This window comes from Perissodus microlepis, chromosome 2 (genome assembly GCF_051167445.1).
Source record: "Perissodus microlepis isolate ML-2025 ecotype Zambia chromosome 2, ASM5116744v1, whole genome shotgun sequence".
Lineage (NCBI taxonomy): Eukaryota > Metazoa > Chordata > Actinopteri > Cichliformes > Cichlidae > Perissodus > Perissodus microlepis.
The window spans coordinates 12,654,810-12,669,554 of NC_140462.1; the positions used below are offsets into that span (position 1 = coordinate 12,654,810).

Below are 14,745 nucleotides of genomic sequence, written 5' to 3' on the forward strand. Positions count from 1 at the left end.
CCAGAAATCCAACTAAAGTTGATGACAACCTCATGAGTTGTGGATTTATAAAAAGAAAACAGTCCATTCTTCAATCACATCTTGACTTACTGACGTGACTCTATTCAAAGTTTCCATTGCACAGCCCAAACATCTGAGCTTAATACCACACACAGACTCAACGTGCATTTCTTTAACGTTTCATCATGTTAGCAAAGTTATAGTATCGCATTAATGGTTGAGCCGAAGGCTCAATTTAATTTATACTTTTTAATTTGTAAATTGAAATTCTGCCAAGACAAATATCAAAGTTTTTACTTGGAGCCTGTGTTTGTTTTGTATTGTGAACGACAGGATTATCAAGAACTTTCAACAGGAGTGTGTGTGATATTTTCCCTTCATTAGTTATCAGAATGAATTCATTAGTCTACGCCAGATAATAAGGAATACACTTAAAAAATAGAAAAATGAATAATATTTTCAGATTCATTATCCTTTACATCTTTATAAGGCCAAAGTTGAGTATCACTGTCTTCTTATGTGTTTCCAAGTTTATTTTCTTACTTTTTAACACGCTGTTTCTGATTAATATCCTTTCATCATTTCACCTTATGACCCCCAAAATCCTTTTGCAATCAGTTTAAGTGTTTTATTGATGCCTCTGAATCATCCTTTGTGCTTGTTTTGTATTATGTGTTAACTATTAATTATAAATTTGATGGTGTTGATAATTTTCAGTATATTTCATTTAAAACCTACTGTGCTTCTTACCGTGCTTCATTGTATGAACTAAATAACCTTATCATACAACCTCAGTGTGTTCAATAGTGTTACTGTGATGCTCTAAATGAAGTAAATACATATGTGTATGGGTATATTTCTTTTATTCTAGGACAATATGACTTGTCAGATCACAAAAGTAGGTGAAATACTCTGATATTATGACAGTGGCGTGAGTGTGACCCAGTTTCTAGAGACTGCATTACTTACGCACAGCTGCCTGTCTCTGCCTCTCCACACTGTGCCTGCCTGTCTGCCATTCACCAGCAGGGCCACATACATGCATGCTCACAGTTTTCTGTGGCAGCAACATATGCGGTCCATTATTTCAAGGCACAGGAAGTGGTAGAGGCAAAACACACAGTCCGTAAGGAGTTTTAATTGTGTACATTAGTCTTTGCCTGTGTCGTGACCTATTCAGAGCTGTCACGGATCATATTTGCATGTACAGGACATTTTAGAGTGAGATAATGCAGGCAAAGCAGGTAGGGTGAGTTTGGGGTATTAGGCTGCACTGCTGTCATGCTCCTGCTCAGGCCAGCAGACACACAGATGGAGTGATTAAAATCAAAAGAAACAGCAACAAAAAATATTGAAATAATTGTGTGTTTGGTTTTATTTTGGTGAAGCATTGTCTCACGGTGCAAATGCATGTGAGAGAACTGTAACGATTGTTTCTGTGAATTGATTTGCCTGAGGTACTTTTTTTTTTTTTTTAGCCAGCATTATATTTTTTTAGTCTGTTTTTGTACAGTGCCCACTCTGAAAAAACAACAGGAGGAGAGTTCACAGAAACAGGATAAAGGAAACTTTTCCTTTTGACGTCAATCTAACCTTGTGATTAGGTCTTGTGAGTTCTCATCCTCAGATAAAGGACCAATTTGAGGTGTTATTATATTTGGGTGATATAATTGGTGATAATTAAAGTGTTAAAGTGATGGTAGATTAAAGTTAAAAACACACTGTAAGCTGGTCTTGTGCCTTGACTAGAAGACAAACTGCGCTGCCACATATGTAAAGGTTTTCTCTAGTTAGTTTGTAAACTAACTAAATGTTAAATCAGCTTATTTACATTTCTTTTGTCTGGTTATGAGAAACATGGTAAAGTGGGGAGTCACCGCTTTTATTAACTTAACATAATCATCTTAGGTTCTCGGCATATCCCTGAGAGCTGTCCATAATAAGCTTAACATATTCATGACTGTGTGCAGATTAAACTTTTAGAGATGGCTCTTAGTATTCAGGGGAGCCCTAAGAATCAGATGAGGAATATATCAAACTACTTAGTTGTTTATGCAGGATTTTATGGAAACACACAGGCAGTCACATGACTGATGAAACATTCACCTTTTAGTCCATGTCTGCAGCCATCCACTAAACTGACCTATTTAACACAATGTAAACTTGAGCCTCCAGTGCTCATGCTGACGTAACACTTTCATATGAAGGTAATTAGGATTCCCAGGCATGACTCACTGCTGTTAGTCACTAAAAATCAGAGCCTGATGTTCCATGTCTATTTCCAAAACCTTCATTCAGATTATGAATGAATGACTTCATTGGTCTTTAAGGTGTTTTCACCTGTTAAAGCACTTTCAAAGAAAGTAAAGGAGATTTTTCTCTACATTGACCATTTAGCCAAAAGCTCAAGAAATACAGTGTGCCATTATAGCCACATTACGGGGAGTGTGAGTCAGCCACAGCAGTTATTGTGTTGTATTAGCATTGTTTTTGGGGTGGAAAAAAGTTTAAACAATGTGTTGCATAACTTTTCAGTTTGTAATTGAACCTCTGATATTAAGATAGAAATCTTACTTTAGAGCTTGTATTAATGCTATGCACTGTGAACTACTGCATCTAAAATCACATTAAATTCTGCACCAGTATTGTGGCGTTTTCATCTATTGAGACAAAGCACGTAATATCAAGATCAACAACCAAGATCTAAACAGTTACAACTAAAGCTTGTTTCCATGAAATTATTTCTGCTGTCATTGTGTAAGTGCTGTGTTTTCCTCCACCCTTGTTTCTCTCAAGGCTCAAAACTGCCAGATCAATATGTGAGTTCTGCCTGAAGCTGAGAATTAACCCATGGGAAGGAGTTGAGTTTTCCACATTTAAAAAGCCTGTTGGAATTTCCAGTGATTTAAGCACGTTGAGACTTTTTGGAGTTATATTAATCCAAGTGGTTCGTGTTTCAAGATATTTAGACAGTGGCCCTGTATGAGAGTTGGATTACTTCCTTTTAATCCTCAATGTAAAGCGGATTGCAGGATAACATGTTGCTTGCCTGTGATGTCGTTTATATATTTCTTATCAACAAATGCTACGTAAAGACTATGTGCTTTACAAAAATGTTCCTTGGGTCTTGTATTTGACCAAAGTATCAGCTGGATGCAGTGCACCCAGTACAGCAGCCCATTTCTCTACAGAGAGCAACTTCAAAGGTCAAAACAGTGACGGGGCTGCATTTGAGTTAGAAATACTCAACTTCACTCCAGTCAGTGTCCGTTCTCATATAACCCTTCTGGTTGCTATGGTTACAGACCATACCTCATCTCCTACTCCTCCTCCTCCTTCTCCTCAGATCTCTCTTCCTGTGAGAGATATTGGGTTTACAGGGGGACTCTGTAGGCGAAGCTTCTATTTTACATACAGAGACCTGTTACCTAGAGACAGAGGAGGCGATTCAAGTGCATCCTGGACAAAATCTCTCAGTGCCATGTTGTGTCATGTAACCGTTTCTAATCACTGCAGCTGCATGAGAAAGTTTACCAGACAGAAAACATGATGGGGAGTCTCCATTGCTTGAGTCTTGAGTCATTACTTCCTGGAGGGTATACACTGAAAGTGAGAGAGAAAGCAAGCAGACTGGAGTTATTAAGAACAGCCTGTCTCAGTGTTCAATTACCTCAGTAATTACCACATTTTAAAAACCCACAACTGTTGACTGTGACCGTCTCAGGCACGGGCAGTGCAGTCCTGACAAATCTGCAAAGGGGATTTGCATAATCAAAAGATCTGGACTCATAACAAGCTAAATAATACAAATAACTACCCAGAGCTGATTTGCTTAGTTTAGGAGAGACACATCTCTGAGTGCATGTGTGTCTAAGCCCATTTAAAAGACAGATTTCCTGATGTATGCAGATTGCAGGTGTGCATGTGAGAGACCAAAAGCACTGTAAGGGTTCTGATTATCCTCTCAACTGGATTGTGTTAATCTACTAATCGAGAACCATTTACATAACTGCTTTAGTGCAACTGCAGTTAAGCAATTACTGCCCTCATTTCCATCTTTTCCCACAGTGTGCTATCTACTCTTGAACTTTCTACACTTGAACTTTAATCTCACTCTTTCCCCCCCGAGTCCCAATGTCTTTAAACTCCTTTAACTGTCTGCACTCCTTCCTTCCCCCCTTTTTTTTACTAAGTGCCCTTCCTCCGAGCATAGTCTGAACTGAATGTTTTCCTTTTCTTGTCTGTTACTGAGACTCTTACAGATCTTATAGTCTGATCTCAATCAACACATTATTTTCACAGAATGAACCTGCAAGATGTTTATTCCATTCCATTCATATATTTAGTGGCATGCTGTCACACTTTTTAAAAAAAATCTATTGTGTTACCTTGTAAATAGCTTCAACTTGTCTGCACTCTATGTGTGGATCTTAATCTGTGGAGTCTGGATAAAATGATTACACATGCTTGTGGGAGAAAGACTCTAAAGTAAACCTGATTGCTTAATTGTTTGGCGTAACACCTTACACTGGTATTTCTTAAATTTGACTTACAGTAAATTACACTATTTTTGTAAATTTCCACAATCAATTTGACAGTCCTAGCTTTGCATCTTTCCCTCATTACAGCATCATTCTTTATCATATCTTTATCATATCATAATAGTGATACATAATAAACAAAGGATTTAATCTTTGCTATATGGAGAAAGAGCAGGGGAAGGATTATGTTTCTACTTAGAGTAAAAGTATTTAAATAAATACTAAAGAAAAGCACATTTCTTTTCTAATAATTTTTCAACAAAACAAATCCACTTCAATTATCAAAACCTATACATTTAATTATGACTATAGCTAAGTTTAGTTTAGTTTTGTGCTGCCATCTGTTGGTACAAAATCAATATTGCGTTTTTCGAGCATAAAAAATAGACATCGATAAACGACTCTTAAAAACAAATAGGAGAATTTAAAGGAACCTCGAGCTCCAAAATAGTAACTCGTTGTTAGACGTAGTCCGTTGAACTCATTTTTTGATGTCCTCATGCTAAATGAATTCTAACAAATATTCTCGATATATTAGTCGTTCGACAGTTGATTTCTCTTGACTTTAGGGTTATTTGAACTTCCTGCCACTGCAGCCAATCAAATCCTAATCAATATAAACAAGCTTTCGGCGCTTTCCAATCACATTGCGCAGAATGAAAAGTGGGCGTGGACGTGGAGTGGAGCAGCTGACAGACTTTCCGGTGCGTTGTGTATGTTTGGAGTTTGACCACAAAAAACAGAGGACGTGCGGATTTCAGGGTGGAATGGAAGAATGAGTTGGGACTCTAAATAGTGAACAAACCGAGATATTCCCAGAAGCAATTTAATCTGGAGGGTTTAATTAAACTGGTGTTGTCACGGGAAAGGTAAGCCGACATTAGAAGTGTTGAATGTCAGCGCTCGTTAGCGTTAGCTCCTAAAGCACCGGTTATTTCAGCTAACGCATCCTGCCACATCCAATTGCTGCTGTCTTTTTAATATCAAATGCGGTAGCCCTATATATAGAAATGGCATTGTGTGTGTATATAGCGTTCTTTTTGCCGCTAACCTTTATTAAGAGTGCTACATTTAGTTTGGAAGTCCCCTTTATCGGCAAAGTTATTGTCATCGGATCCCTGTCCTGCTTATCCAAGAGGGGCACCAGGACACTTGATTTGCAGTCATTGCACTTTAAGGATGTCACCTTCTCAATATAGCTACCCAGGGCTCGGTTAATAATATCTAAAATAGACTATAGACCTCGTAGCACACATCTGAACAAAATTGTGTGTGGGATTATTTGGCCTTAATTAGTAAAAGGAAAGGAGCTTTCTGGGATAACAGAGGTAAATATTACATTTGTTTTGGAAACCTGCCTGAGTCTGAGCTACGTGGCTGAGATCCGTTGGTTTCGTCTGTAGTATGAAAGCAGCTTTTCTTTTATAGTAATCAAATGACACATTTTACATCAGTTATGCACAATATTAAAACCTATGAGAGGTTTACTGAAGACAATTGAAAGGCTTGTTATAAATTCTGAGAAGTTTTCGTAGTGGTATTCATGTGGTTGACATACCCCCTTCCTAAACACTTTGGGAGATCAAGCACACCCCTCCACACTTAAAAAAAAAACAAAACCCAAACACACTAAAAATCAAATTTAAAAATTCCTCATGAATATTTGGTACATACTGCATTCAATTCATTTTTATTTATATAGCACTAATTCACAACAACAGTCACACCAAGACACTTTATATTATATTGTAAAGACACTAGAATATTGAAAATAGGAAGAAACCACAACAATCACATGGCCCCCTATGAGTAAGCACTTGGTGACAGTGGCAAAAAACCAGGCTCAAGGAAGACAGCCATCGGCTGTGACTGGTTGTTTGATTGTTTTTTCCCCCCAGTAAAATCTCACTTTGGAGAAAACTCATGTGATGATGAGGGAACACAACCTTTCAAAACACCTGTTACTTTGCAAAAGGTGCACTCTGTTAGCTGCTTGTCCTTGAACATGTGCTTCATACTGTATATGCATTGCTGTTTTTCACACATTGCAGCATTACTAGTATTACCACAGTAATGTTTTGTTCATAATTTTTCATAAATCACTGGGATTGTGTTTGTTCCCCAAAACATTCCTAATTGATTTAAAAATTTGGTGTAATTTCAGCCATGGATCCTTCGCTAACTGCCAGTTCATCCGCCTCCAAACTGGACCCTTCGTCTCCTACCACCCTGAGACCCGGACCTTCCTCTCTCAGCTCATCTGTTAACTCAACTATGACAAATTCAAACTGGCCAAATCCTAAACTCACAATGCCAACACCTCCAGCCACATCCTCATCTTCTCCCTCTACTGCCTCCCCTCAGACTTCTCCAAATCCTCTTTACCGCTCTTCCTCCCTTTCCACACCGACAACCTCGCCTCTTCGGCAACCAATCAGGAGCCTCTCCCAGGGGGGCAGATCTCAGCTAAACGCCGCGTCTACGGGGAATCCCATGACTGGATCATCAGCTGCTGGAGGTCCTGCAACAGTTCCACAGACTCCTCCCACACCAGAGCAAGGTGAGAATCAAAACTGACCTTCGACCTTCACTTTGCACTTCTTCAGGAATCAGTGCAGCCAACACTCCCAGGTTACTGTGTGTGTGCATTGCAGTGTTTCCATGACCACAGACATTTACCTCAGCATGTAAAGCAGCCTCTCCCTTTTTGCTGACCTGAAGAGAAAAGATGGTTTCACATGTGTTTTTTAAACTAAACAAATACGTTATGCAAATAAGACGTCTTTTGGTTGAAGGGGAATAGCACTTTTTATCTTTTTAAGGCCTTTGCAGTGATTTATATATTTAGCTTCCCTGCTCAGTCATTCCATAAGTAAACACTTTTCAGTTTCTTTAGCTGTCTAAAATAATATAATTAAGTGTCTTAAAGTTCTGAATGTACTGAAAGTAAAACAGGGAGATGGACTGCACCACTGTGGAAGTGTTTGCACACCAGGAGAATGAGCAGCAGCTGTTTGCTGTGCTAAATAAACCGTTATTTTAGGGCTCAGGCAGATGGTTAAAGTGTACGTGGCTTTACCAGTGTAAGTTACTGGATGCTTCACATTTTCTTCTGCTTCTTGAGATCCGCAGGCACAGGCAGACCACACCTTCACTCACCAGTATCACTTACAGCCCGCATGACCATTGTGAATCTCGGAAAAGTGTTTCCACATCTGTTTTTCCTGCTGTTTGTTTTAAACAGAACAAATGTGACCGCTTACTTTACGGGAAGCAGACACATTTTCGGTGTGAGATCCTGTTCCTTTGGAGAACTGGGATTTAAGAGTAGCAGAAATCATTAGCCAAAGGAAAATGATAATTAAACCAAGAGGGCTCTGTGGTATTATCATGTCTTGTCAAGGCCAAAGCTGTTTCTGGAAGGATGTGACTCATGCTCATGCTCTGGGATCACTGATGTCACAGATTGCCACACTGAGCTGGTCTCTTGTTTCTATTTTTGTTTGTTGGGAACATCTGCAGAGTATTTAAAAATGTAGAGTAATAAGGAGTAGTTGCTCCTTCGAAAAACCTGAAGAAAACCTAATATATTAAATAGCTGCTTTTTTTTTAAGTGGGCATAATATCAAGCTCCATATGTTTATTCTTGGACTTTTCTTGGTTAGCTCTGCGTGAATTAGAGTTCAAAGTAATTCATATTTTTCTTATACAACGTCGTTCATCCACTGCCTGAACCAAATTATTTTATCTCTCTTACCTTTAAGGCCACCATCCTCTGATTGGCTGTTGCTCTCTAACAGAAGGTTTAAACAGCACCCTGTGTGGGACAGCTGTGCTCACTTTCAAAGCTGTGTCCCTGAAATGATCACATAGAGTACGGCAGGGAGGTTTTTTGTAAGACAAACTGGAAGTTGGTGTGACTTCGGTTCCCTTGACAAATGGAATCTTTCTATATGATTTTGAGTTAAAAATAAATAAATAAATAAATAAAAACTTTAGGAAAATAAAACCACTGAAGTCATGTTAAAGTCACTGGCATGTTTTGCTCAGCCTTATTAACACAACTAACAGAACTTCAGCGGTGGTTCAATCATAACTGCTGCTGGCAGAAGTAAAGGGCTAGTGTTAGGCTTCAGTTGGCGTGGAGTGAGCATGATTGGTTATCTTTCTGTCTCTCTGTGTTAGCCCTGTAAATGGACTGGCACTCTATTACAGCTGGGATAGGCTCCATTGAAATGTCATTCAATCTGACATGTAAAACCTTCAAAATTTACAAATGTGATATTTGTATGTATATTATATGGTAAAACAACACATTTGAAAATGTCTAAAGCTCGTGTTAAATACACATCTTATTTAAAGGATCTAACCAAAACCCTATTCAAATCACCCATTGACTCTGAAACAATGGGACCAAAGGTCCCTTCCAAATCCAGCAGGTCTCAATGAACTCTTTGCCCCTTGGACACCTACAAGGGGTAACCCTTAGTTTTTGTCATTATCATGCCAGCTTCCAGAGCTTTCTATTAGGAATTACAAAACTAATTGGTTAAAAACTGAAGCATTAATTTCAGCCTAACAGTTATAACTTGTATTATATATGCTTACTAATAAAGATATTTAAAACTAAATAGGTTCTTAGTTTTTCCAAGGCTAGCCTCAGTAAGCTGTATAAGCAGATATCACCCTAACTGGCCTCCTATGCACACCCAGTGCTCTGGAAGCGGGCCTGAAATACCACAGAAAACAATGATTTCAAAAAAAAGAAAAACAAGGGTTACCTTAGTAGGTGTCCAAGGTGGAAAGATTTTAAAGAGCCCTAAAATCTACTGGATGGATTTTGAAAATGTATTTTCTGTTTCAGAGGAGCCAGAGGAGGAGGTCAGTTTTGAGGATTTGGAGGAGAGAGCAAAGTCAGGTGATGCCAAAGCACAGACTAAGGTTAGTGGCAATGATCATACTGCAGACACTGTGGACTTTAGTCGCCATATGGTGATGACAAAGCATATGAGCTAAGTAATTATACATTTTATTTTAGAGTGACATGCTGATAGGACAGACAGGTCACTAAGTCACAGTAATGCTTGTGTTGCAAGTCTAAAAGTCTGTGTGTGTCTGCACAGATGGGCCGCTACTTCCTGGCATTGGCAGAAGAAAGCGATGAAGAACTGAACAACTGCACAGCGGTCACTTGGCTCGTCCAGGCTGCTAAACAGGGCCGCAAGGATGCGGTCAGACTGCTGCAGCAGTGTTTGGCCTCCAGGAAAGGTATGACTGCTACTCTTAGTGCACAGCTTTTAGAAGAATGGAACCAGTGTGAAACTGGAGCATGATTGAGCTAATGTTGGTCTGTGCATTCATCCTCATTTGTTCTTCAGGCATCACACTGGAAAACTTTGAGGAGGTGAAGAAGTTGTGTACAGAGACTCGTTTTGAGAGAGGAGTGAGGAAGGCAGCTCTGCTCATGTACTGGAAGTTAAACCCAGAGAGGAAGAAGTCGGTGCCCGTTTCTGAGATGCTAGAGAACGTTGAACATGTTAACACAGAGCCGGGTCCGAGAGGAATAATACTGTATTTCAAATCATTTACATTTTGAAGGCATTCATTTTTTAAATGATACTTTCTACCCTCCATCTGCAGACACACCAGTTTCCCCTGGTCCCCTAAACAGGTCTGTTAAGAAACAGAGGAGAGTCTTGGAGACTATGGTCACCAGTGAGGGTATGTGTGGTCTGAAATGTGTCTTCTATTGGGATTAAACATGCACAATTTGTCATTTCCCCAAGCCCAAAGTGTCCTACAGACCCGTCAGAGTAAAATAAAAGTAGTAATATTTCTTCTGTACTTCTTTGCAGCCAGTTCCCATGTGGGTCTTGATGACTTTGTTGAGATGACCAAGAAGTACGCCCAGGGTATTGCACCCTCACCCGTTATGGCTGCTGCAGGAGGGGACGATGATGATGATGAAATAGTAGTGAAAAATCCAGATGAACTGCCCCTGCATCAAAAGGTGGTTTTGGGGGTAGTGGTCTGCCTTTATCATCTTCTTTTCACGCTCTGCTTGTCTTGAGTTCAGCAAATCTGTGAAAAAGTGAAAGAAATTCTGCAACTTGATCAGTTTCGGTCCTGCTCTGTTTTCATTCTTTCACTATATTAGCCTTTGTGGAAGAAAATCAATTATCTAATTATATTTCTAAATCATTTTCCATTCCTTTATGTGTTAATATTCAGTTGGAAGCTGGTTTATTACACATAATAACAGCTCAAGCGAAGCTTCATCAGTCAGGGCATGAATGTTCACCTGACATAAATTCACCTGAAGCATGACCAGGTGTGCAGCCAAAGCTTCACCTGTGTTGTCGTCAGTTGATATGGTTCTTAATTTAACAGCCAGAAATAATTCAAATACACTCACTGAATGAACATTAAAAGTTGCAGTGAACTGAAAATTTTAACCGGTCACAAAGGATACTGTTTTTTGGGACTTCAGACTTCTGGTGAACTTCTTTTTCTTTCTTTTTTTGAGCATTCTTGGCTTCTTTTGGACCAGATTATGAATAATAATTAATAGCTTCATCAAAAAGGGGGAAAAAGCATCAGTTGTATAGCTAGTTTTAAGTGTTCAGGTCTAAACTAAACAGATTTTCTCAGGATCATCTCATTAACTAGATCTGCACCTTCTCTTTTTCCACCGTATTTCTAAAAAAATAAAAAATTTTCCCCAAAGAAACACATTAAATAGCCTTCAAGTCCCTGTGAGAAGCGGGTTTCATAGTTTTGTCTTATCAAGGCAGCAGTTTTAACATCGCCAGAAAAAGTTTTTTAGTCATTTAATTTTTAAAAAATTTTGTTTGTCTGATGCCATCTCTGCGACGTACTGATTCTGTCTTCCTTGTTGTTTTCCCAGCTGCTGAAGTTTCCTCTGTACGCCCTTCTCGAGATAAAAGAGCATCTTATTGACTGGGCGTCACGAGCGGGCATGCAGTGGCTCAGCGCCCTGATCCCCACCCACCACGTTAACGCACTTATATTCTTCTTTATCATCTCCAACCTCACAATCGAGTTCTTCATCTTCATCATCCCCCTGCTGGTTTTCTACCTCTCATTCTTCTCCATGATCATCTGCACACTGCGTGTATTTCAGGTTTGTCACGATGTACTAGATGTATTTAGTGATTTCTGATAATATAGTACCTTTGTTTTATTAAAACAAAAATTTTTTTTCTACAGAATTCTAAAGCGTGGGAACATTTCCAGGCTCTGACAGACCTGCTTGCTCAGTTTGAACCTGGTCTCGACCTGGAGCAGGCTGAGACCAACTTTGGATGGACGCACTTGGAGCCGTATCTGTAAGTCCACATCACTCAGTTGCCAGTAGTTTAATAATGTAAAGATTAGCTTCAATTTGATCTTTTCTTCCTTTAATATTACCATAAAGAAGAATTGAATTGTTTCTGCAGCAGAACAATTATTTTTCTTTTTGCTTTATCAGGTACTTCCTGCTCTCGGTGGTCTTTGTGGTTTTCTCCTTCCCTGTAGCTGATAAATCCTGGATCCCCTGCTCAGAACTGGCTGCTGTTGCTCTTTTCTTCACCATTACCGCCTTCCTCAGCCTTCATGCCTCAGCTCAGCTCTTCGCTCGTAAAGCCCTCGTCACAGAGGTCCTCTCTGGAGCATGCTCCCTCACTCAGTTCTTCCCGGAGTCCCTGTGGTTCCTCCGAATGTTCGGGAAGACTTTCATCACTGTGCCTCTTGGAGATATTGTGGCATTAAACCTGGGGATGCCATGTCTGCTCTATGGACACCTTGTCTATCTCCTCTTCCGTATGGCCCAGCTGAGAGGCTTTAAGGGCACCTATCTGTGCTTGGTGCCCTACTTGGTTTGCTTCACTTGGTGCGAGCTTTGCTTGGTGTTCCTTAATAATGCCTCGGCAATAGGACTCATCCGCACATGTGTGGGCTACTTCCTCTTCCTGTTTGCCCTTCCTATACTTTCACTGGGTATGGCTGCGATGCTCATCATCCAGTTAGTGCAGTGGTTTCTCACCCTGGAGGTCACCAAGATGGTGGTCACACTGACTGTTTGCTTTGTGCCGGTGGTGCTGAGGCTTTGGACTCGCTTCAGCCTCAACCCCATCAAGGTGTTTCGGTCTTTGTCGCGGAGCAGTGTTGTCAAGCTCATCCTGGTTTGGCTCAGTGCCGTGGTGCTCTTCTGCTGGATGTACGTCTACAGGTCTGAGGGCATGAAGGTGTACAACTCCACCCTGACGTGGCCTGAGTACAGCAACCTCTGCGGCCCTCTGGCCTGGAAGGAGTCCAACATGGCCCAAACCCAGATTCTCTGCTCTCATCTGGAAGGACATCGTGTCACATGGACGGGACGATTCAAATATGTCCGTGTGACCGACATTGAGAACGGGCCGCAGTCGGTTATCAACCTGCTGCCTGTATTTGTAGGGAACTGGATGCGGTGCCTGTACGGTGAGCCATATCCTCTGTGTGAAGACTTGAAGAATGCGACCGCTGAGCCCCAGCCTCTGCCCGCCCCAGCTCCTCCTCCTGAAGATCCCCTGTGTAAACTTAAAAAACTGGCAAAGCACGAATGCCACATCAAACGGTTTGACCGATACAAGTTTGAAGTTACAATGGGCATGCCGCTCGAGAGGAAGTCCAAGAACGGGACGATCATCGAGGATGAAGACGCCACTAAGGACATAGTACTGCGGGCTAGTAACGAGTTCAAGTCTGTGCTTTTACACTTAAACACTGGCAGCCTGGTGGAGTTCAGTACCATACTGGAGGGGCGTTTAGGCTCCAAATGGCCTGTGTTTGAACTGAAAGCCATTCACTGCATGTCATGCGGCGACACCCGCCTTCCCAGACGCAGACAGTACAAGATTGAACATGACTGGAGGCGTACGGCTCAGAATGCCCTCCAGTTCGGTTTTGACTTCTTCTTCAACCCCTTCCTGACTGCACAGCTCGGACAACACTCAGAGACGGAGACCGAAGCAGAGGTTGTGACAAAGCAGGGAGGATAGACGAGATGGTTGGGGGATAACACTGTCATCAGTGAAGAACACTAATGATTTTTACCCACTGATCTTAAAAGAATCGGACAGCAATATTTTTGAGTGTCTTACTGTAGAAAAGTAGACGGACCTTCAGACATGTGATCTATCTACTGAGTGAGTGTGTGTGTGTGTGTGTGTGTGTTTGTATTCTTATAGCTTTTGAGCCAAAATGCGTGACTACATATAACGAAGAAACAGTTAATGCTAAAAAACAAGAAGCACCCAACAATGTGGTTTTTAAGTACTTTACTGCCAAACGCCACATAAGGAAAAACGTCATGTAAACCTCGCTGTGTTCAGCTTGTTATAAACTTTTCATCCGGTTTAAGCTAATCATCTTAAGTATAGTAATGACATAATTTTGATTTGTTACTGGATGCTATGCAAACACTACATCTGCAAATCTTTCTGTATGTCGTGACTTTTTGTGGCCAAAACATCAGTGTTGATCTTCTGCACTTGCCTTGTTGAAGTGCACTTGCATCGTTGTGTAGCTACCGCTGTTGAAGGCAAGGTTGTCATATAGATATGTTTTGCCTATAATTATTTAACGTACAGTTTGTCCATACAGATTTCAAGTGCCTTCTGAAGCATATTATTTGGGAGCGATTAGACTAAATTAAGTCTCTAAGAGCTCTGCTGCATCAGAGCTTTTATTTATTACAGAACAGTTAACCAGGTTTGGCTTTCTTTACCTTCATGTCTTTCTTCTCTGTATTTGTCGTCATCTCTGCTGTGCAGGGATTTAATATATTGAACATTTGCGATCCCAGAGTGATGATGTGGTTTAAGTTAGGTTGTCACTACTTTTTTCTGTACTGTGTCCTATAAATATTTTAAGAAATCAAGTGTGTGTGTTTTGCAGTTTTATTAAAAAAATCATTTATATTTTACTGATCTTTAGACACAAAATTCAAACAAGATCCTAGCCCTTCTTATTTAATTTATTGGATTTTTCTTGCATTAAACACTCACTGGCCACTTTATTAATCATATCTTGCTAGTACCCTGGACCTCCCTTTTGCCTTCAGCACTGCTTTAATTTTTCATGGCACAAATTCAGCAAGATTCAGGGAACATTCCTCAGAGTTTGGTTCATGTTGACATGACAGCATCATACAGATGCTGCA

General features: G+C 40.4%; 1 protein-coding gene across 1 annotated transcript; it reads left to right on the plus strand.

Annotated features, from left to right (window-relative positions):
* Positions 1–5,228: 5,228 nt before the first annotated feature.
* On the plus strand, positions 5,229–14,463 carry wfs1b (Wolfram syndrome 1b (wolframin)). Its single transcript, XM_084947531.1, has 10 exons — positions 5,229–5,410; positions 6,706–7,101; positions 9,406–9,482; positions 9,665–9,809; positions 9,920–10,093; positions 10,182–10,262; positions 10,397–10,551; positions 11,449–11,685; positions 11,772–11,890; positions 12,034–14,463. Exons 2-10 carry the CDS (start codon positions 6,708–6,710, stop codon positions 13,580–13,582), a joined length of 2,931 nt encoding a protein of 976 aa, XP_084803657.1. The 5' UTR covers positions 5,229–5,410; positions 6,706–6,707; the 3' UTR covers positions 13,583–14,463.
* Positions 14,464–14,745: the final 282 nt, after the last annotated feature.